This window comes from Tachypleus tridentatus, chromosome 11, assembly GCF_004210375.1.
Source record: "Tachypleus tridentatus isolate NWPU-2018 chromosome 11, ASM421037v1, whole genome shotgun sequence".
Lineage (NCBI taxonomy): Eukaryota > Metazoa > Arthropoda > Merostomata > Xiphosura > Limulidae > Tachypleus > Tachypleus tridentatus.
In genome coordinates, this window is record NC_134835.1 from 44200344 (window position 1) to 44222099 (window position 21756).

The 21756-nt window shown below is 32.5% G+C and overlaps 1 protein-coding gene across 4 annotated transcripts in view; it reads right to left on the reverse strand.

Moving 5' to 3' along the window:
- Positions 1-21756, reverse strand: part of LOC143232059 (WD repeat-containing protein 37-like) — a 59769-nt gene that overhangs the window by 16136 nt on the left and 21877 nt on the right. For all 4 annotated transcript variants that reach the window (XM_076467090.1, XM_076467086.1, XM_076467087.1 and 1 more), the window contains 4 exons: positions 18391-18540; positions 15941-16129; positions 5789-5970; positions 514-571 (listed from right to left, as the gene is read on the reverse strand). In XM_076467090.1, coding sequence (XP_076323205.1) covers positions 514-571; positions 5789-5970; positions 15941-16129; positions 18391-18540 — 579 coding nt within the window. The remainder of the gene's footprint in view (positions 1-513; positions 572-5788; positions 5971-15940; positions 16130-18390; positions 18541-21756) is intronic.

Below are 21756 nucleotides of genomic sequence, written 5' to 3' on the forward strand. Positions count from 1 at the left end.
ATAACTTCATCTCTGTTGTCTCACAATTATCACATCATTGGCTTTGAGGAACATACTGATATCCAACATTTTCCTTTTTATTTATATTTACATGTTAATGAGTACATTTTTTGTTAAATAAATTTATCAACAGAACTAAAAGTATCACATCTGACGATGACCACAATTCAGAGGGTTGAAACTTGTTGAGTAATAAAATAAATAGGGCTCATAACCCATAAATAAATTATTTTCATAATGAAACAAATAACTGATATTTATATTGTTTAAATACAGAACTTAGTGTCTTCTTCACACACATGTACCAAGTGTATGTGATAAATTCTGATATAAAATCCTATCTAAAATGTTTCAGAAAAGGAACTTTCAAGATAAAGGGTTTAAATGCACAGCATTTTGGATTTAACTCATCATACGGATTAAGAACAAGATAGATTACCAATTAAGTTAATCTTAAAATAATTATGTTAGTCAAATCTAAAATAATTTGTCTTTTAAACAGGTCATTACTACCTTCCTGTCCATGATCTTCTTTTTCAGACAACTCAACTTCCTCCTCAGAAGAATACTTCTGTAAACAGATGAAACATTTTAATTTTACTCATTAACCCTTTAAAGTGAATGGAATAAAAGGCTTTTAATTCAAAAACTTTCATTTTTCTATCAGCATATTAAAAAGCTTAAAATATTCCTAAGGCTTCATGTATAAAAAATAAAAAACAAATGGCCTTAGCACCCTTTGCAGAGCATCATCTTCTTTGATACCCAAAGAAAATTATTTATACATACTACTTAAAAGTCTTCAAGGACTTTTTACAGTAAAATCACAGCATATATCATTTGAATCTGCAGCCAGTGATGGAACTGGACAGGAGAAGATAACCATGAGAAAATGTAGCCATACATTTACTGTAGCTATTGTCTTTCTAATACTGAAGCAAAAATAGTGACTGCCCCATGGCACAACCATAACTCTAATAAAATGATATGAAAACATAACCCTTATTCCAGACCAAATGATTTGCATTCATTTGTTCAGTAAGACAAAAACATCACTGGAAAAGTAAAGAAATAACAGTTCAAACAATGCTTAGCCTCTCCCCCAAAAACAGTATATACAAACTTTTTTTCTCCATCTCCTACAAAATTTGCAGAGCTGATAACACACAAAAAAGAAACATTAAGTATAAAAAGGCCATCTGGAATAGTTGGAGTTTGCTGGTTAAGAACTGGCTGGTGTGGGATCAAAGCAAGATCACCAAGAGAACAAGCAAAGCTTGAAAAGGTTTTAGTGAAAAGTGGCTATGAAGCATATTCAAACTCACCTATAAATAACCCAAAAAACAGTAGTCAGAGTTTAAGTCCACGCTTCCTTGAAAGAAATGTGTCAACAGTGTTTATTTGTAGTGTATAGCCACATAAAGATATGGTATAAATGCTATGTGCAACTCATGTAAGTTTTTGTTGGTTGTAGAAAATAACTTTTATTTTATTCATAATATTTCAACAGGTTTTCCATGAATCATCAGGTGAGATACAAGAACTGAGTCTAACAGAATTTAATTTAAAAAAGAAAAAAAGGAATTACATGAGAATCTATAACAATAGTAATCTACAAACGTGATTAAGCAATTTAAATCTTAATAATCTATCAACAAACTATCAAACTGATGAATATATAAAAACTTTTATACCAAAGTCTTAAGTACTGTAATTCATTCTATATACAAGAGAGAGAAATGATTGATTAAAATAAACATATGAATACCTTTGTATTAATTAAAAATAGGGTTATATTTTTCTTATTAATATGATTTTTTTTATTTCTGTTGATAATTTTTACCCAAGAAGAATCAAAAGAATGAATTCATACAGATGTACTCAAACTCAAGATAGATATTTTGAATGTTCCCAGAAGCAAGTAGAAAACTGTCTGTTTGTCTCACCAATATAACAGTTTTTGCAATCTGTACATTCAATTGTATACATACACTGCCTGAAGTGTCATTATCCACTGGGGCATAGATTTCTTACACCTGATGAGGGGGGGGGGATGATGATTTTGTAACCACTTATGTAAACTGTTCAATTTGCAAATTGGTAATCTCTGATTATGTGAACCTGAAAGCTGTAAGCATGCAGTCACAGAGTAATCTTGTTGCCACGATACTTGCATCTATACTTAGGCCTACTAACTGATACTCACGAACTATCGCTTAGATCGAAAAGCTTAGAAGCACGCCTATATTTTTATTATCAACCTATCTCAGTAAATGCACCATTTATATCCTATTTTATAATTCAAAAATTACTTTCCTTCTGGTTGGGTTCACAGTTTCATTATTTTCAGATATTCTGTAAAAAAGGTTTTGTAATTCCAAAATTATATGAATAATTAACAATATTAAGTACTTATTTCAAATGACTAATTTTAATTTTAATCTTATTGAATAATACCTAGTTTTTATTCTCTAGAAAAGTAAGATTACTTCAGCTTTTTATTACTTCAATTAATAACTGTTTTAAATTACACTAGCTAAAAAATCACAGCAATTACAACTTGATTCTGTAACCCTATGACTACCAGTTATTAATTTTTAATATGTATATTGTTCTCGTCATATTTCATTCTAAAAATAAAACTACTGGATATGTAGTTTTAGAACAATAAACCATTTAATTTTGGTTTTTATACTACTTATAATAAACATTTTGTTATTTACTGTAGTTATTTGCATTAACACTTTGAATAGTTCACCTGAAAGCTGTATTTAAATGAAGAATAAAAATACTATTTTTTTAGCTTACAGATTTCACAATTCATTTCTAGAACCTCAAACAAATATCAAAGTTTAAGGTAAATATTTATATTTCATTTTCCATTTTGTATAATTTATCACTAACTATCTATTATCATCAACATGCAATGCAATAAAATATTTAAAATTAACAAATGAAAACGTACATATCTTTCAACTGTACGTAAATCCATGAGAACAGTGATGTTTTTCTTATGTGCATAATTTCACTTCTATTAACTTTTATTCCCATGTGTTAACTGATACCTGAGGGGCTTACAAACATATTGGAGCAAAATCCCCACAGACATGTTGCTGAAACAAGATGCCTTAATACACGCCATCTTGTTTGCAACCATTTAAAATCCAGGTGACAAGTTAAATTTATAAAAATTATTAAATCATTCAAATATAATTTGTAAAACACACATGGTACAAATTTAATTAAAATATGTAAGACCTAATTACAACTTAACCGTCCCTCTAACTAGAGCATATGTAGGTAACAAAACACCATAAGTGTTATACTTATACTACAATAATAAGGAAGGCAGTTACATCTACAAAGTAAGAAAAACTGCATGTCAATTTCAAATTAATCATTATTCAAGTAGTGTAAACTGGGCTCTTTTTAATAACTATATACACTTGTGTCAACTAACAATATGTAGACCTGAAAGCAAAGTGCAATAGGCAGGTGTAGCAACAATCAAAGATTGGAAAGTAAATACAGTTGTATGACTTTAGATCCCACATATCAATTAAGTCAAATAAATGTAGTGTATGTAGAAGAAACTCCTGTACACTTTCAGCTCAGGTAGCTGTTAAAGTCAAGATTTTTAAAAGCATGTGGATCATGTGACATGAAAACTGTAGTTTAAATATTTTTGAAATATTCTCTCAGAAAAAGTATTTTAAACTTAAATAACACAAAATATCAAAATTATAATATACATAATACAGCACAATAAGAAAGGAATTTAAAAATAACACCAGTAACAATTGGTCATCATCTGTAAAATCTTTCTGCTCTTTGTATCACTTTTTTCTGGCTGTTGAAATTACTCAATTAGATATTTTAATGAAGGTATACTACAAACAGAAGTGCCCTTCCATCCTATAGGTTACAACTAAGTAGCAACTTTTATTTCTTCATAAATTATCTGAGTTTTTTTGTTGTTGTAACACAAGGACTCAACAGTACTGATCAACAATCATTTGAAGGTGAAAAGAAAAATACAGTAATAAATTTATAATTAGTTTTTGCTCATTTTTGATAATTTTCAATGATTTACCAGAGAGATTATTAGATAATAAAATTTACAATTTCCTTTTTTTTTTTTTTTTTCATACAAACAAAATTGGATACAAACCTTATGCATATGATACGGGTTGGTCAGTTTGACCAATCTTATAACTACCATGTAGTTATGAAATAACATACGATAACTCTGAATGTAATAGATGTATCTTCCAAGAATTTGGCAAATTTTAACAAAACTAGTCTTATAATTTTGTTGTACTGAAAAAAGCTAATTTCCAATATTTTTTTTATTAAAGATTATTTCTGCAAACTTACAAACCCTTTACTGAGTCAGTAAGAATAAATGTTTATTTTACAGTTTTCGTGCTGTATTTGCATACCTTCTAGAACTTTTAAATGAGCATTAAGCTAAAGTAACTTAAAATATGAGTAAATCAGTAATAATTTTTTACAACAATAAATTCTATTAACACTTTATGAAGGTGTAAAAAATCTATAAATATACTTATAGATTTTCTGCAACTATTTACTATATTATGTAATAAATTTTATTAAATAAATAAAAAAAGTTTCTCTGTAGGTTTTATGGAGAGGTGTGTCATGCGAGTGGAATAAATAGTGACATCACAGTATAGCATATTGTTCAAACATGTTACCATCAATGGAAAGAGGTTATATTTAGTTGGACACTGAATAAAACTAATACAAGAAAAGACAGAAAATCTATAAATAAGAAGTCAGAGGATGAAAGGTCATTTGACAGAGAGAAGTGAAAATTGAGATTTAAAAACATTTCTTTAAAATTAAGAAATTAAAAATAAGATAATACAAGACTGAATTATAACCTGTTTTAATGCCAAGCTTACTGACTTACCTTGATAATATGGAAATCTGATTAAATATGATATATGTAACACTTTAAAACAGCCATTACATGCATCCCTTGCCTGTATGCATAGGGTTAAGATGAGGATTTAAACAGACATCCAACTATTCAACCTAAAATTTAGTGCAGATTTTCCAATTACAGTTTAATGCTGCTGTTGTCATCTGTGGAATATCTATTCACTTTTTTTTTTATTGTTGAAATTTCTTCTGTTTATATTTTAAATTATTAAGAAATATGTCACAAAAACTTAAAAGGTCTTTTGTAATATTTAACACAATACTACTTGTAATCTTCAACTATAATTATTACTTAATCAAGTTATTTGTGCTCAACAGATTACTGAGTGAATTAAACAAAATGACAAATAGTACATGAATCACTGGAGCAAATTTAGTATTAACTCAAGTATTACAGAAAGTGCTAGATTAATAAAATTAATAAGGATCAAAAGCAAAATTATACAAATAATCACCTTAATATTTATCCAGAAATTACATTACATTTAACTGAAAGATGTTTTAAGAAAGTAGTAGTTTTTACTGAAGTCATCTATGTGAAAGGTAAGATTTGTTAGTAAAGCAACCTGAGAACTCTTAAGACAATCAGGAGAACAGAAGTGAGTAAATCAGCAATAAATTCTATTAACACTTTATGAAGGTGTAAAAAAATCTATAAATATGCTTAGATTTTCTGCAGCTATTTACTATATTATGTAAAAAACGGAAAAAAATGTTTTTCTATAGGTTTTATGTTCCTGTTATTAATGTACTGGATTTAGTGAAAGCAGAAATTATAAAATCATTTAATTCACTTTTTAAGATGAATTACATGTCTTACTGTTTGTTCTCCAGCAATGTTAGGGACTGCAGCTCTCCAAATGTGAGCACTCTGATCTCCAGAGGCAGTAACCACTAGGTCTTGCGTTGGATGGAATCGAGCAGAATTCACTGATCCAGAGTGACCCTGATATTGAAGCAAACAAGCTCCTGTCTGAATTGACCATAGTCTAGCTGTGTGATCTGGATTCAATAGAAATAAGAATTATAAATATACATACATACATATATATATATGTGTGTGTGTGTGTGTGTGTGTGTGTGTGTGTGTGTGTGTGTGTTATTCACAATGTTCCATCACTTCAAAGTTAAGAAAAAATAAAAATTTTAATTTCACTAAAAGAACATACATGTAGCATATCACTGAAATTTACTTAAGTATGATTTAATTACATTTATGATAGGCTGAAATTATTTTTGCACATTGAAAAAATTACATGTAATATTTTAAGATAAGTATTAAACTGCCAGAAACTAAGAAAAGCAACTCATTCCTTGGAAATGCTCAAAACAGCTTTAAATAAACTTAAATCTTAGAAAACACAAAACTGTCACACTAAACGGCTTCTGTTGTTTAAAAAAAGAAACATTTGAATGCTGCAGTATTGAAAAAAAAACTAATGCAGTGAATATCTGGTGGTAATACAAGATATACTTGTGATATCCATGTAAGTAAAGAAACCTTAGAACTGTTCTAAGGATTTTATTGTTAATTGTTGTCAGATTGGTAAATAGATAGAGAGAAATAAGTTAAGAAAATGTTAATTGCAAATAGAATAAAAAATACACCTGTAAAATAAGCATTTTGAAATTAGTACATTATCTAAAACAGTAAGGAAAGCAACTGAGTTTGGTTGGTTGGTTGATTTAGTGTTTTATGGCACAAAGCAGCTAGGCAACCTGCACCAAACATCTGGTAAAAAAGGAAAAAATAAATTAAATGTAGTAAAATACATAAAAGGAAATGAAGGTAAAACAAAACAGCATTGAAAAACAGAAAAACATAAAACCAATGTTGACACCTAGTTTACAATGTTAAGAGAGAAAGCAGAGTAAGAGAAGTAGTAAAGGACTTTTTCTAGTATAATGGTAATGATCATAACCCACCAGGAAGACTAACAGCTAAGTACAAGAACCACTGTCAGTCACCTGAAGTTGGCCTTTCCAGTCCTGGTTCCAGGGTATGTGTCATAACAGCCATTATCAAAAGGTAAAGTAATAAAAGTTTTGAAAGATGTGTAGCAAAATCGTAATAATAATGAGCCAAACGTCCAGTAAAAAGGTAAAAATAAAGTAAATGTAGTAAAATTCATAAAAGGAAATGAAGATAAAAACAAAACAGCAATTAAAAACATAAAATGGCATAAAACCAATGTTGTAAAGGACTTTCTGTAGCATAATGGTAATGATCATAACTTGCCAGAAAGACTAACAGGTAAGTACAAAAACCACAGTCAATCACCTGAAGTTGGTCTTTCCAGTCCTGGTTATGGGTTATGTGTCATTATGGCCAGTACCAAAAGGTAAAGTAATAAAAGTGTTAAAAGACATGCAGCAAAATTGTAATAACAACTTGCCAGGACAACTAACGGGTAGTTCAAACGGATAGTTCAAACAGCAGCCTAGTGTTGAGGTTTGAGTTATTTAATGTGCTGGCCATTTTCTAATTTCAAATTGAACTAGAGAGACTGAGACTCTTAAAAGAGAATCACAATTGAAAAGGTGTAATGAATATATATCAAACACTTAAATGAGATTAAAAAGATTAATGGCCATTAAAAATCTAAAAACCTTATCAAGGTGGGCAGTGTCACCGTCACCAATAACACTGTCCAATGTTACGGACAAACCCTGGGACAGAACATGTTTAAAATAGTGCCATCGTTAAGAGTCTTAAACGATGGCAAGAAAGTAAAATGTGGCATACAATGATTTGAGTGTTACACAAACTATACACTGGTGCATCAGTTAAAGATAAAAGAAAGCAATGAGTTAAAAAACTGTAACCAATGCATAGTCTATTTAGAACAACTTCCTCCTTCCAAACCTTACAGAAGCTTGACAGCCAAAGCCCAATACAGGGTTTTATTTGCAAAAGCTTGTTGTCGCATTGCTCACTGCAAGTGGACTGCCAGTTGGCACAGAGCTGAGACTTGAATACAGGACCATAGTCCATGTACAGAATAGGCACAGTGGTGATAGTGCCAGAGCAGATAGATTTAGCTGCCGTGTCTGCAAGCTCGTTTCCACGAATACCAACATGGCCTGGTATCCAGAAAAACTGAATAGAAGTAGATGTTATTGAGAAATGGGCCAGTTGGTTTTGAATATCAGCGAGAACAGGGTGTGAGCCAATGTGAAGCGATTCTAGGGCCAGAAGAGAACTAAATGAGTCAGTATAAATTGTGCAGTTGGAGTACTGCTTAGCTTCAATATGATCCAGGGCAAGAGATATGGCATACAGTTCAGTAGTGAACACAGAAGCTGTAGAGGGTATTCTGCATGCAACCACTGAACCGCAACAAACCATGGCAGAGCACACAAAGAGACAGTCAGTTCGAAAGGAAAGAGGTGAATGCTCTGCCCGAGTCTTGATGGCCAAGAAGGTGGAGGAACAAGCAGAAGTGCTAGATACCTGGCAAAAGCTTTCACCTAGAGTATCGGCAATGCTCTGGACATCAGCTACCTCTTGGCCATCAGAGAGTAAAATCAAGAGAGGGACAGAATTGTAGTGCCCACTGACCTTTAGAATCCTGTCCCATATGACCAGTTTCAAACTAGTGGTAGATGATATGCTAGTTGTGAACTTAATCCAAGATTCCTTCTGGCTTTGACGTCTTACCCACCTAGCATGTGCATGGGCCCGTTGGAAAGTGATGTGGTTCAAAAGTGTGGGATATCTACGGAAAGTATCCCAGGCCCGTGTTTGAGCCTTCTGTGCCATGTGGCAGACAGGATTCCACCATGGACGAGGATATCGTGGAAAACGTGTCGAGGTTTTTAGGAATACACTGAGCAGTTGCTTGTATAATACAGTTAGTTACCGCTGCCACACAGTCGTCTATTGATGGCTGACTCACGATGGCAGGATCAAGTTCCGTGAGAGCAGTGAAAGTGGATCAGTCTGTCTGATCAAGCCTCCACCGGGGCACGTGTGTAGGGTGGCATAAACCACAGCCAGTCTCTCTCAAAAGTATAGGAAAATGATCACTTCCTAGTAGATTATTGTCAACACTCCATGAAAAATGGGAGAATAATGAAGGGGAGCAAACCGAGAGATCAAAAGCAGAAAAGGACTGACTAAGTGCATGAAAATAAGTGGAGAAACCAGTTTTGAAAAGAGAAAGATTGTGATCAGAGAGCATACACTCTACAGAGTGACCCCTCCTATCAATAAAAGCACTTCCCCAGAGGGGATGATGTCCATTAAAGTCCCCCAGGATTAGAAAGGGAGACAGCAACTGTTCAACAAGAGCATCAAGGTTTGATTGATCATATGTCTCTCAAGGGGACAGGTAGAAAGAACAAACAGTGATGGTATGACCCAAGGAAACACAGATGGCTACGGCCTCCAAGGGTGTGTGGAGAGACAAAGACAGGGTGGGCACATGCTGAACAACCAACAGTGCTACACCTCCATGTACTCGTCCATCACACAGCCTGTCATTTCTGTTCAGAGAAAACTGCTGAAAGGTGACTGTATCGGCAGGTTTCAGAAATATTTCTTGTTAGGAAAGACATACAGGATGGTAGGAAGCAATCAGTGTTTTGATGTCATCCAGATTAGAAAGTAAACCTTGACAGTTCAATTGTATCAAGGTGGCCATTTTTAATGATGGGTAGGCGAAGTGGCTGGAAAACCCTTCCGTTTATGAACACGTCTTTTTCCTTACTGTCCTTATTCGGAGGAGGTCTACTGACCTCCATGGATCCTGCCCTGGGATGATTGGGCAGGTCTTTGTTGTTGTAAGGGGATTCCAGTGACTGAGAACATGAACAAATGATGGTTTTGCATCTTAGGGTGGGAAAAAAGATGTATCTGAAGAAATGCCTGTATTTGAAACTAAAAGATGTGAATCTTGGTGTTTGTTGGAATGTATGGGAGGAACAGAGATGGGTGTAGAAGTTGATGCATCAACCTTTTTAACCATGGAGGTCAAAAGGCATTTCATTTGTTTTAAAAACGATTCTCTTGGAAGCACAGAGAGATCTGTCTGCACTCCCACTGTAGTTATGGAAATGAAGTGCAGCAGCATTAGTCCGAGATGAAGTGGTGGACAGCAATTTTCGAGCCTCAGGATAACTGATGGTTATGAGTCGTTTTCAAACGCTGCACCTCTTTTTCCTCCAACCATTCTGGGCAAGAACGAAAGTAGGAAGGGTGAGAACCATTGCAGTTGACACAATGTGGGTCAGTGTCACACTCACAGGCATTGTGGTCCTTGCCACCACAACAAGCATATGTCAGGGAACCACGACATGATGTCTTTGAGTGGCCAAACCTCTGACATTGGAAACATCGGAGAAGGTCTGGAATGTACAGCCGTACCATACAATATAGATAACCTGCCTTGATGGTGGCAGGTGCACGTGGTGATGTAAATGTCAAAACGAGGATATTTGTCGGCAGTGTAACTCCATCTTTGCGAGGAGAGATGTGCCTCACTGCAGAAACTCCTTGAGTGGAGAAACCAGCGAGAATCTCTGACTCAGGGACGTTCTTCAAATCCATCTCAACAATAACTCCTCATGACGAATTCAAGATAGCACAAGGGGTAACCTCAATAGATACATCCCCAATTGCCTTTGAATTCAAGAGGAGTTCACTGTGTTGGGATGTGGATGTTTCAACCAACATGTCTCCAGATCAAAGCTTCTCTACTGACTTTGGAGAGCCAGCAAGTCCCTCTAGTCCCTTCTGAATAAAAAAGGGGGACATTTGCCCTAAAGGTTTTTCTGAAAGAGAATGTAATATAAGAAAATGAGGTACGTGTGTTACAGATGTTGAAGATTGCTGCTCAGAGTCTTCAAGTCATGGTCATTTACCTATTGATTGTTTTTCACTATTTTATTTAAATTTTCCATAGGAGGATCCATAGGAAAAAGGAAAATTTCTGTACCCACTGATCCCACCCACCATGGAGCCCTACAAGGGGATGCACTACAGTGTCATGCAAGGACATTGCAGCAATGCCAGGGTTTCATGAGCACTATACCCAAACACCAGCATCAGACACAATGTCCACAACACCCATTGAGAACTTCCAACACTGGTACTTTGTTGACTCTAACCCAAGTGGACCAGCCGATTGACCCAAAGGCCGCCCGTCTACAGGAATTCAAGGCCAAAGTGGTGTGTTAGGGTTGGACCCCTCAACCACCAGGATCCTCTCCTCCCCTTCACGGGTCACCATGCACGGCAAACATGTGGGTGGATGTTTAGATCCCAGAGGTGGTAACCAGGAAGAACAGAACCTTTCCTGGGAGGTCCCCTCACCACGTACAGGAATCCACACCAAGGGGGCAACTGAGTTTGCTGATAAAAAATAAATCCAATTAACAAGTAAGTTTTAAAGGTTTGATGTCACTAGTAGCAAAACATATGATTGTAAGTTCTGAAGTTACAAGTTAAATACTGTCATCAAACAATGAGTAACAATAAACATAAAATCCATGAATATTTTAATGACAAAAAAATTAAAGGAAATTACATAACAAAAATATCTTAGTTGTGTTTTCCCCAACAATGCACAACAGATTTTCAACAATATTAAACCAGCTGTAAAGAATATAAAGTAAGGAAGGTACAGAAATTACACTGTATGTGTTTGTGGAAAGTAGAAGATAAATATGTTTCTCTAAATCTAACCAGCCAGCCACTACATAAAGAGGAGATTGAGAACTGTTACTAAAAAACAAGTGACAGCAGTGAAGTTGCCACTAACAAATGATATTATTTAGACTTTACCAAGGTGTACAAAATGAGTGGAATTGAACAATTGTTTTAACAATTAGGGATAAAAAATTTTACATTTTTAGGATTAAAACCAATATCAAACAGGTGAAAACCCTTCCTTGTTGGACTTGATCTCATACTGTTAACAACCATATGACTCAAAATTCTGAATGTCCTTAATACAATGAAGAGCATGATTCAACTTAACTATAATTCTCCATTCTCCTAACTTATACATCTTATTGTATAAGTGATTGGATGTATTCCATACTTTTGTCTTTCCATCATAGAGCAGGTTTCTAAAGTGAAACCTTGATGGAAAAATCATGTATTACTTGGTAGTATGGAGGTGAGCAGAAAAGTATTTAAGAGATAAGTACCTTTTGAAAATTCATTTTAATTATAGAAATATAAAATTCAAAACAGTAAGGTAATAACCAAAACCATGCTGAAGAGATGGTCATGCCAGTGTAGAACCCAAACCAGATATATTATAAAATCTGGATTCAATGGAAAAATAACTCAATCAAACTGGTCTTGTAAAACAACTAGATCAATGAAAACTCAAAAAGAAGACATTCTTTTCAGTAAGATCCCTATTTGTCCAAAAGGTGTTGGTTAAGACATTAATGTGCTTATCTGCAAAATCAGTAATTGGTGCACGAGTTAGTGCTATAAACAGGTTGGAGGAATACTATGTCCTATCCACTTTGTGGAAAGTATTTGGGGTGCAGCCTAATCAAAAAGTATGAGCGTACATACTTCTGGAGTTTTCTTCCCACTTTGTCCGTATCTAAAAATACCAGCGAGTCACAAAACTGGCCAAATATCTGGTCATTCAGGGAGGGAAACTGAAGAAATATAAGCAGAATGTCCTAAGGATGGGGTTTGACGACTTGAGGAAAGTGCAATTAGAACACCAAACTAAAACAGAAAACAAATTGTGGATGTTCCCAATCCTAGTTGGAGCTATGATACATCTATTAAGAATGGGTATTCTGTATTAAGATATCTTTAATGCTATGTACGAATATGCATGTAGAGATGGAAAAGGTACCAACCAAGGTATTCTCAGCCACTAAGTGACATCCTTTGCCAATTTCCAGAGGACATCACTTTCTTATTTCCTTGAATAGGTACTGATACCTGAAAGCCACACACTGTCAAATAGTGAAGCTGAGGAGATATAACCTGAAATTTACTTTTAAATTATGCATTTACATCACAATAAATAAACAGATTTGCTGCACAAGTTATTTCACTAGTATGGATGGAACAAGACTTGTGAAGTGAGATTCGTTGTAAGGTATAAACAACTGTTCATACAAATAGAGCACAGAACACATATATGACATTGAAAACATTCTCTGAATAGAGATTCTGGATCAATTAGAAGTAACGCAACTGGTGAAAAAACAGTGGTTACACTTTCATACAGTTAAGACTTTGGTAAAAAAGGCTTTATCAAGTTGTATGTTTTTCTTACAAAATAAAATACAGCAAGTATTTTACAAAATTTTACTTATTTACAAAATAAGTACAGTAAGCCATGTGGACGTAAATTACAGACCAGCAAGTCTGTCATTAAAAAAATTCAAACAGGACAGTGTCTAGACACTCAGGAATCAAGTAAGTGAAAGAGCAGAAAAAGATCTGAAAGAGTGGGGAGAAAAGAAAAAAAAGGAAACTTCTGTGGCAGTAAGAGGAGCTATGTAGAAAGAGAAGACAATCCACAACCATGGAATGAGAAAATAAAAAAAATCAGAAAATCTGTTTAGGAGATGGAGAAAGACAAGAATATTTCTACAGAACCAATTCTTGAAGAAAGTTGAACAAAACTGGTTGACAACCAGCCACAACAGTTTACAAGAATGCTATAACATTCAAACTACTCAAGAATAGAATCCAGATTATCTTATAAAAGACCACATAAACTGCAAAGCTGATATAAGAGCTGTTTCCAAAGAGGTAGTGGAATGGGATCACCTAGAGATAAATTAAAAAAATAACACGAACCATAGTAGAGTTAGCCAGTACAAAACACCAAACTTTGCTGAGCTGTCTTGACCAATACCATGAAAAAATATGAAAAGGAGTCTCCAAAACTAACTGAAATCATCCATTGCTAGAGAAGTCATTTTTGAAACTAAAGACCAGTAAAGCAAAAGAAGATTGATGTCTACCATTGCAAATGCATTGATTATAGAACAACAGAACCATTGTCACAACCACTGAAATGCTGAAGGATCAACTCTGCACAGAGAAGTGTAAAACTTTTGGAAAGGACATGTTTATAACACCTCACACAAAACTGGTTTGAAAATATACATTATGTGAATGACATGAAAGATAAAGACAGCAGCAAAACAAGGGCTGTGGAACTGGACTCTTCAACGAACATTGGCAAATGCCACTAATGTAAAAATGTCTTAGTGAATTAAAATACAATGGTGGGGTAGCAAGAGTTGGAACTTCTTATAAGTATGTTTAAATGTCTAAAGATCTGAAAGACTGGTGTTAATTCTGACTCCTGAGAAAACCAGGAACCTCATAATAGAATGAGGTGATTAATTTTGTTAATTGATTACCTAATTAAATCTCCAATTGCTTTGATCAGTGCCAAGTAAATTAACTGATTAATCAAATTTAATCTTTTTTTTAACCTTATTCACTCCAGTTGATTATGTAACAGTACTTACTGTACTGATAATACCAGTGGAAAAAAAAATCTTTAAAGGGCATATTCAGGTGTATAATACAATACAAATCTGACAATGTTATATTTAGTATTTTTCTAATTTATAAACAAAATATTCAGTATTTTTGATAAGCAGTCTTGTGAGTATTTGTAGAAAGAAACCAACTGAACAAATTTTTGTCTTGTTACAGGTTTAATACTACTTTATGTATAAATTTACATGTACAGCAATTTAGGATCAAAAACTAACTAAATACTAAATTGTTGTACCTTAAAAATCTATCATATTAAACAAAATAATACCTCAAAAACATCTTTAAAACAAACAATGTAAAATATGCAGAAAATTAGCTTTATGTAGAAATAATCAATTAATGAGTCTGACAAATAATCAATTTGCAAACCCCATCAATTTTCCAACTCTACCATAAAAACAATGTTCACATAAGACAACACTTAAAGCCATTAAGTGAAGTATCTGTGAAGAAATGCATATCTGTATGAGGTGAAAGAAAAAAGGAACATGCAACAATATTTCCCTCTACTTTTTGCAATCAATGTGCATAATTTATTTATTTTTTCATGTGTGCCAGTATCAAGACAAGGTACATATGTGAGTTTGTTTCTTTGTTTTTCTGGAAGAGATGGGGGGGGGGGGAATTTTAGACCATCAACCCTATCTGATCATTGGAGCACTTTGCAATGCTACCAGTTGGGTATTCGGGCTTTAAGCCTATCAACTGCTAGGGACACTACGGTCATCAACATGTTGAGATTCCACACTATTACTGAGAATGTGCACAGCTGGAATAATAATGTGCATGGCACTTAACTGGTTGATAAACAGCCATGCAGCCAAGAATGAACACTGACATGCAGTAGTAAATTCTCAACTGGATCAAAAGTGAAGGCATTCAAGAAAACCAAAAGAGAGAGGGAATTTTCTTCAGATAACAAGCTCAAAGATGACTACCTCTGAAAAGCATTTGGCAATAAATGTGAAAAACAACATGAAATAAGCACAAGACTCCAAAGATTGCAATGCCATACAAGACAGTTGAAGTACGCCTTGTGCTGTGTTGATCCAAAATCCCAGTGGTACCAAGTACTACACTGGTGCTAAATGAGAACTGGAGTTGACATTGAGATACCTAAAAGATGTAGTCAGGTTGTCAACTGAGTGTAAATGAGACTAAATGGATGAAAAGATTTAGAGAAAGCCAGATGTCAAGGTCAAGGAAATGAAAAGAACCAGTGAAAATACTAAACTACCAGAGTCAAATATGGAGCTGAATGGAAAGGCAGTGACCTGATACATCCTATCCCTCCAATGGGAAAAAAAGAAATGATGATTTGAAAGACAAAAGATTTTTCTGAGCCTGTTTTGCCAGCCCACTGAATTATTCTTATCTACATTTACAAGAAATTTTTCCACAACACACTTAAATCCAGGTGAAGACAGCATTAATAGAAAGAGCTAGTTAAGGAATTATATTTACCAGCTGATGCTGTAGCTATAATTGGAACACCACATCTCGAAATGCTGACTTCCCAAACACCATCTCGATGACCAATATATTCATGAATCAGTCTACACACCACTGTTGGTGTCTTGAAACTGGATACAATTTTACTAGTTGAAGCTTTAAGCTTGTAAGTGGATTTAATCTTCTGAGACAGTTGACTCGCTAGAAAAAACAAAACCTTCCAAAGAAATAAACATCTACATTAAAAAAATAAATAAAAACACAATGTCATTAACCTATGACAATGGATCATAGGTCAAAGGCCATGTCATCATATTTATTGACTTGTATTCAAAATTTTATTGAACTACTATATTATGAATTTATGTCAGTAACTCTGGTATCAAATTATAGATTATAGCTTAAATTTAAGTATCATATATAAATTAATTTCTAAATTCAAAAGCAAGTATTAAAAGAACACACCCAAATATCAAATCTTGTGTTGAATTAAATGTTTGTGATATCAAAATACTAAGTCTATAGTTTCATACAAATTATGGATAAAATTGCCAATATTGACGAGCTAGAATGTAAAATAAGAACCCCATATATTTTATGTTTGTTGACATATGGCATACGTAATGAACCAAACAGTGGCCTCATTCACATCTATTCATTTTTGGAAATGGTCCCTTATAGACACTTAATTTAATATATGATATGTGAATAACCAATCAAAACCTCAAATGTCCCTTTACTTGCTGTAAATTGTAACGTGAAACTATTTATCTTAAATAGCTTATAGCTAGTACCAAAAAAAACACAAAACAATTTTGCTCAAGAATATTCCTCATAAAAGTTTCATATTCTGCATAAAGAAAACAATATGCTATTTAATCAATTAAGACACTGCCCTTTTACAGGTTATAAATAACACAGTATTAAACACAAGAAAGAACTGTTGAGAATTTGTGAAAGAGGATGTGACAAATGGGCACAGCAAGTGAGTCTGAGTTTATGGTTTGTGGCTCCATAAAAAAATAAGATTGAAGGCTATCAATGTTATGCTTTGTCTGAGTAATACTTATATTATAATTAGTAATTTATTTTAAGTTATATAGCTTTTAGAGGGGTGGTAAATAAATTAGAGAAGTGGAAAAGCAGAGAGTAAATGTCACAATTATCATATTATGGGAGATTTGAGGTTTTTAAAAAAATGTTTCCTTATAAAATCAAAACTTCTATAATATTAAATTTGGGTTACTACAAGTTCATTTGTATGTAATAATAATAAAGTACATTAATTAGATTTTGAATGCAACTTTAAAAGTCATGGTGTGAGAAGGTTGATAGCTATTTCTCTAGCAGGTTGCTCTCCATTGGTTATCTTAATATTAACACTACTACTAACTTTCTTGACATTGTTTACAATATTATCTTTATATAACCTAAAAGTTACAAGAAAATTCTCATTCAAGAAATAAAATATTCACATAAGATTCATTAAAAATTTTAAAATTAAGGCTTTAATTTAGTCAAACAAAAACAGAATAGAAACAAACATTTTGATCATACCTATCACTTGAACTTACAACTAGTAACCACAAAGAAGTAATTACAATTATATATTTAACAAAACAATACAAAATTCTCAGAAACCATGAATATTCACATATATATAATATAATATACTATACAACAACAAATTTTTCATCCCTATGGCTAAATATTCCTAAAAATAATACTGGAAACATAAAAATTTAAAAAAAATTTGCCTAATTAGCATGAAAAATGTTATGGAAATCATCTCATACTAAACAAAAACAATACTGTCACTTCTGATCAGAACAAACAGGAATGTACTTTGAAAGTAAATCAAAATCCTACATTTTCATATCATGAATTTATTATTTTATGACCTGAAACTACTCCAAATATAGTCTCTTTGATTTATGTTGTCTATTAACTTGTAAACTTGTAGATCATTTAGACTCAAATAGCCTACAAAGACTGAAAAAAACACCAGCTTTTATATCCTGCTTATTAGTTTAAGAAACCAACAGATGATGCATCTTTTCAACAGTAAATCTTTGCATGCATGCAAATGTATAATTACTGCTTGATCCATACTATATCTAAACTAATATTAATAGCAATAAAACAATCCAGCTGAACTAACACCAATCAGAAGACCTAAATACAGTCCTTAGTAATGTTTAACAAGAATTAGAAGTTGAAAATATAAGATACCACAATTTCAGTCCCAATATGATGTGAAAACTTTAACATCTTACCTTGAAGAAACTTTATAAATGGTCACACACAAAGTAGTTAAGTTGATTTTTTATCAAACCTAAGTCTCAAGAACATTCAATAACTAAATCAGCACATTTAAAACAACTGAAACGAAATTTATTTCTCCACAAAGAAAACAATACCTTATTTATTCAAAACATGAGTTAAATGTGAGTATTACATACCTGTCAATGATTCTCGCTTCCCCTTGGTAGTAGCTTTCCCAGAAACTGGCTCAGAACCTTCAGGGTATTCTCCTCCTTGGGGTCTATCTACATTTGGATTGCTAACTTCTCTTTCCAACTGTTCATTCAAAGTATCTATCTTATCTTTTACTATATTTATGAAGAAAAATGTTATGTTAATAAACAACTTTAACATGTTGGTTACTACAAATATTTCATCTATAAAGAAAAAATATAAAGAAATTGAAAAAAATCCTCCTATATGTGCCAACAGCTATAGGCAAAAGTTCTATAACAAATGCAATAATTTCAATCTCAGATTTCAACTGATATTTTATATTTGTTTCAATTTCTTAATTTTCCAATCATGGCTGTTTAACGTTATAATGTGCAAATATTCCTTTACAAAACAACTGTGATTAGAGAGTACAATACATGTTTAATGATGGTTAAGTGTACTTTGTTTTGGTACAAAGTTACATTAGGCTACTTGCTGTGTCCAGTGGAGTCCACACACTGAATCATGTTGAGTAATTTTTATGTTTTCAGGGTAAATAATTGACAAAAAAGGTGAAATCATTCCCTTTCTAAAAAAAATCCAGAAGTAACTGGTGGGATTAACAAGAATACTGGTGCACTTTTATTTTAATAGTTTTAAGGTCATAATAATTAGAAATTCTGTAGTCAACTCATGAACCACCACCAAGTAACTTGGAGCACAAACTGTTCAGAAGTGTTTAAAACACCAATATGAATCTCTGTAATTCAGGGGGGAGATATGACTGCTAAATATCATAAATATATGTTGTACAATGTTATAAGCAACATTTATAAAAATACAACAGATTTAGGTTATTAACATCTAATATCTGAAACTTTATGCAAAACATGAAAATAAGTTATTTCTACAAAAGCAGAAAGTAGCATTACATTAAAAAGATACTTTAAACAAGATATATGAAGACAAGACTGACATTATGGTCTCTGTAATTGTCTAATAAAGGTTTATGAATAAAACAATTAAATAAAACTTGTTCACTGATCACTGCTTATATTTTTCTTTTTTTTTTTCACTTTAAATATTTCACCAACATGTTAGGATTCATTTCTTAACAGCATTACCTTTACTGTATGAAGCATATCTATTGACCTTGATACAAAATGTATTATTTGAATACTTCATTACACTAAGCTGTGCTACCAGCACAAAAAGTATAAGATAATTTACAAGTTTTGTAAAAGTTATGTGATGTTTAATAAAACATGAATTGGCATTCTGTCACTTTGGATCACAAGAAGAGATTATAATATGATCACTAAATGTTATGTTGCCAACATAAATTATTTGTCAGCTTTCTTGCTCTTCAAACATGATTTTAGAATTGGTTTAAGCTTGTATTTGCTCTTCAAGATGTGCATGGGGTCAGTCCAATGAACCAACTTCATGTTGAAGAACTAGCATTAACTGATTCTGAATTTAGTATGTGTAGATATATGAAATATGACAAGCTTTCAGTAAAACAAATAAGTCTATTGTACACAGAAAGACTGGATAAGTTATAAACATATTTATACTCAAAATATTTCTGTGAAATAACAAATTCAGTCTGATTCAAAGTGTATAGTGATGTCCATGTAAATAATAAAATACTTTTTGTCCCTCATACAGTTTGCACTTTGTATATTATGTATCTGGTATTTACTATTCCCTACCAGGAACTGTTATTAAATCAGCAATTTAAGGTAAAATGAATAGCTAATAACTCTGACATCAAATATATAACAACATGTAGAATGGTACTAATGGGCAAAAGAATGCAGCCTTTCACCCACATTCATACAGCTTTATCATGAAAATTAGTCAATAAACTTGGCATTATAACATATTTCTTGATCAAATCTTAATATAAGTGTTAATTTAGTTTCAAAAGCAAATATTTAAAGAGAACCTCAATCTTCACTTGTCTGTATTACATAGCACTTTGATCTAAATTTTTCATTTCTGATTTTCTTCTACCTTTACATTATCTCCTAACTTTCTGGGAAACTTCACACTAACACTATACATATCCCTGAGATGAGATGTCAAATTGTAGCATAAAAAACTTATTTTATGGAGAAAAATACAGTAATATGAAGGCCACATGCCACAGTCCTCTAAAACATTGTTTTCAAAAATGATCACAAGTTATCTATGAAATTTGCTATTGAAATACTTGTAACAAAATTAAAATTGAAGATTTTGATTTAGTAACAAGCCTCAAGTATTTATAGTAAACAGAGTTAAGTAGTCTGATAAGTTTTTTCGTTTCCCACTGCTGGTGTCCTGTTTGATCTTTCATGATGATTATTTAAGACATTTCTACCTTAGGAAGCTAGATAACTTGTTTTACTTTCAGAGCAGTCTATTTTACATGAATGTAAATATTTTGTATTATAAATTGTATATTTGAATTTTAAAAAGTTTCTGAGATCACTAATTAGGAGTTAATTTTTGACACTGACTTCTATCATACAAATTCAGTCTTAAACAACAAAAAAGACTTTCTTATGTAAGTACTAAATTTATTGATTTTATCTATATTTTCATTTGTTATAAAAGAAACTAAAACATAAAAATTAGAACTGTAAGTGAAATTAAAAAAGGAAATTTCGCGATCAAAAATAGCAAACACCAAGTGCAAGAACAGTTCCGTAATTTGTCAAGAATATGCAAATAAATGAATCTACTATTTACACATAGTTGTCTGGCATGATAAACAACTGTTACTGGAGTCTTAGAGGTTCTAAGTGCAAGTGTAAAGAAATAAAGCTGAATGAAAAATCTAATAGTTTTAGTTGTAAAAATAATGTGTAATTGTTTACTACAGCACGTAGTTATTTTAGACAAAAAATAGTAGTAATCTAGAGGTGTCGAAACTTGTATATCAACTGCAAGTTATATTACATACTTGTTCAGTCATGCAACCCCAATTTTCACCTTCTTCCTAGACCCCTGAGTAATCTAAATTTTGTTATTACGTGATGGTTAGAAGGTTAGTCAAATGGGTCAAGACTATGTAGAGAACATAAGAGATAAAATAAGAAATTTTGCTGAAAAAACAAACAAACAAACTTGATATTCGTTTTCGAGGTTCCAGAGATTATGAAATAAAATTTGAAAACTGTAGGATAAAAAAGTAATTCTAATCTTAACATGAAAATAATTTTGCACTCGAACTAGTCAATTAGCGCTGACTCCATATATTTACGAACAAATCAAGAGTAAAAATATTTATTCAAAAAACGTTATTTGTTGTTTACAAAACACTTCTAATGTTGACTAAAAGCCTGCAAAATTTCATGAATATACTGTTATTGTAGACT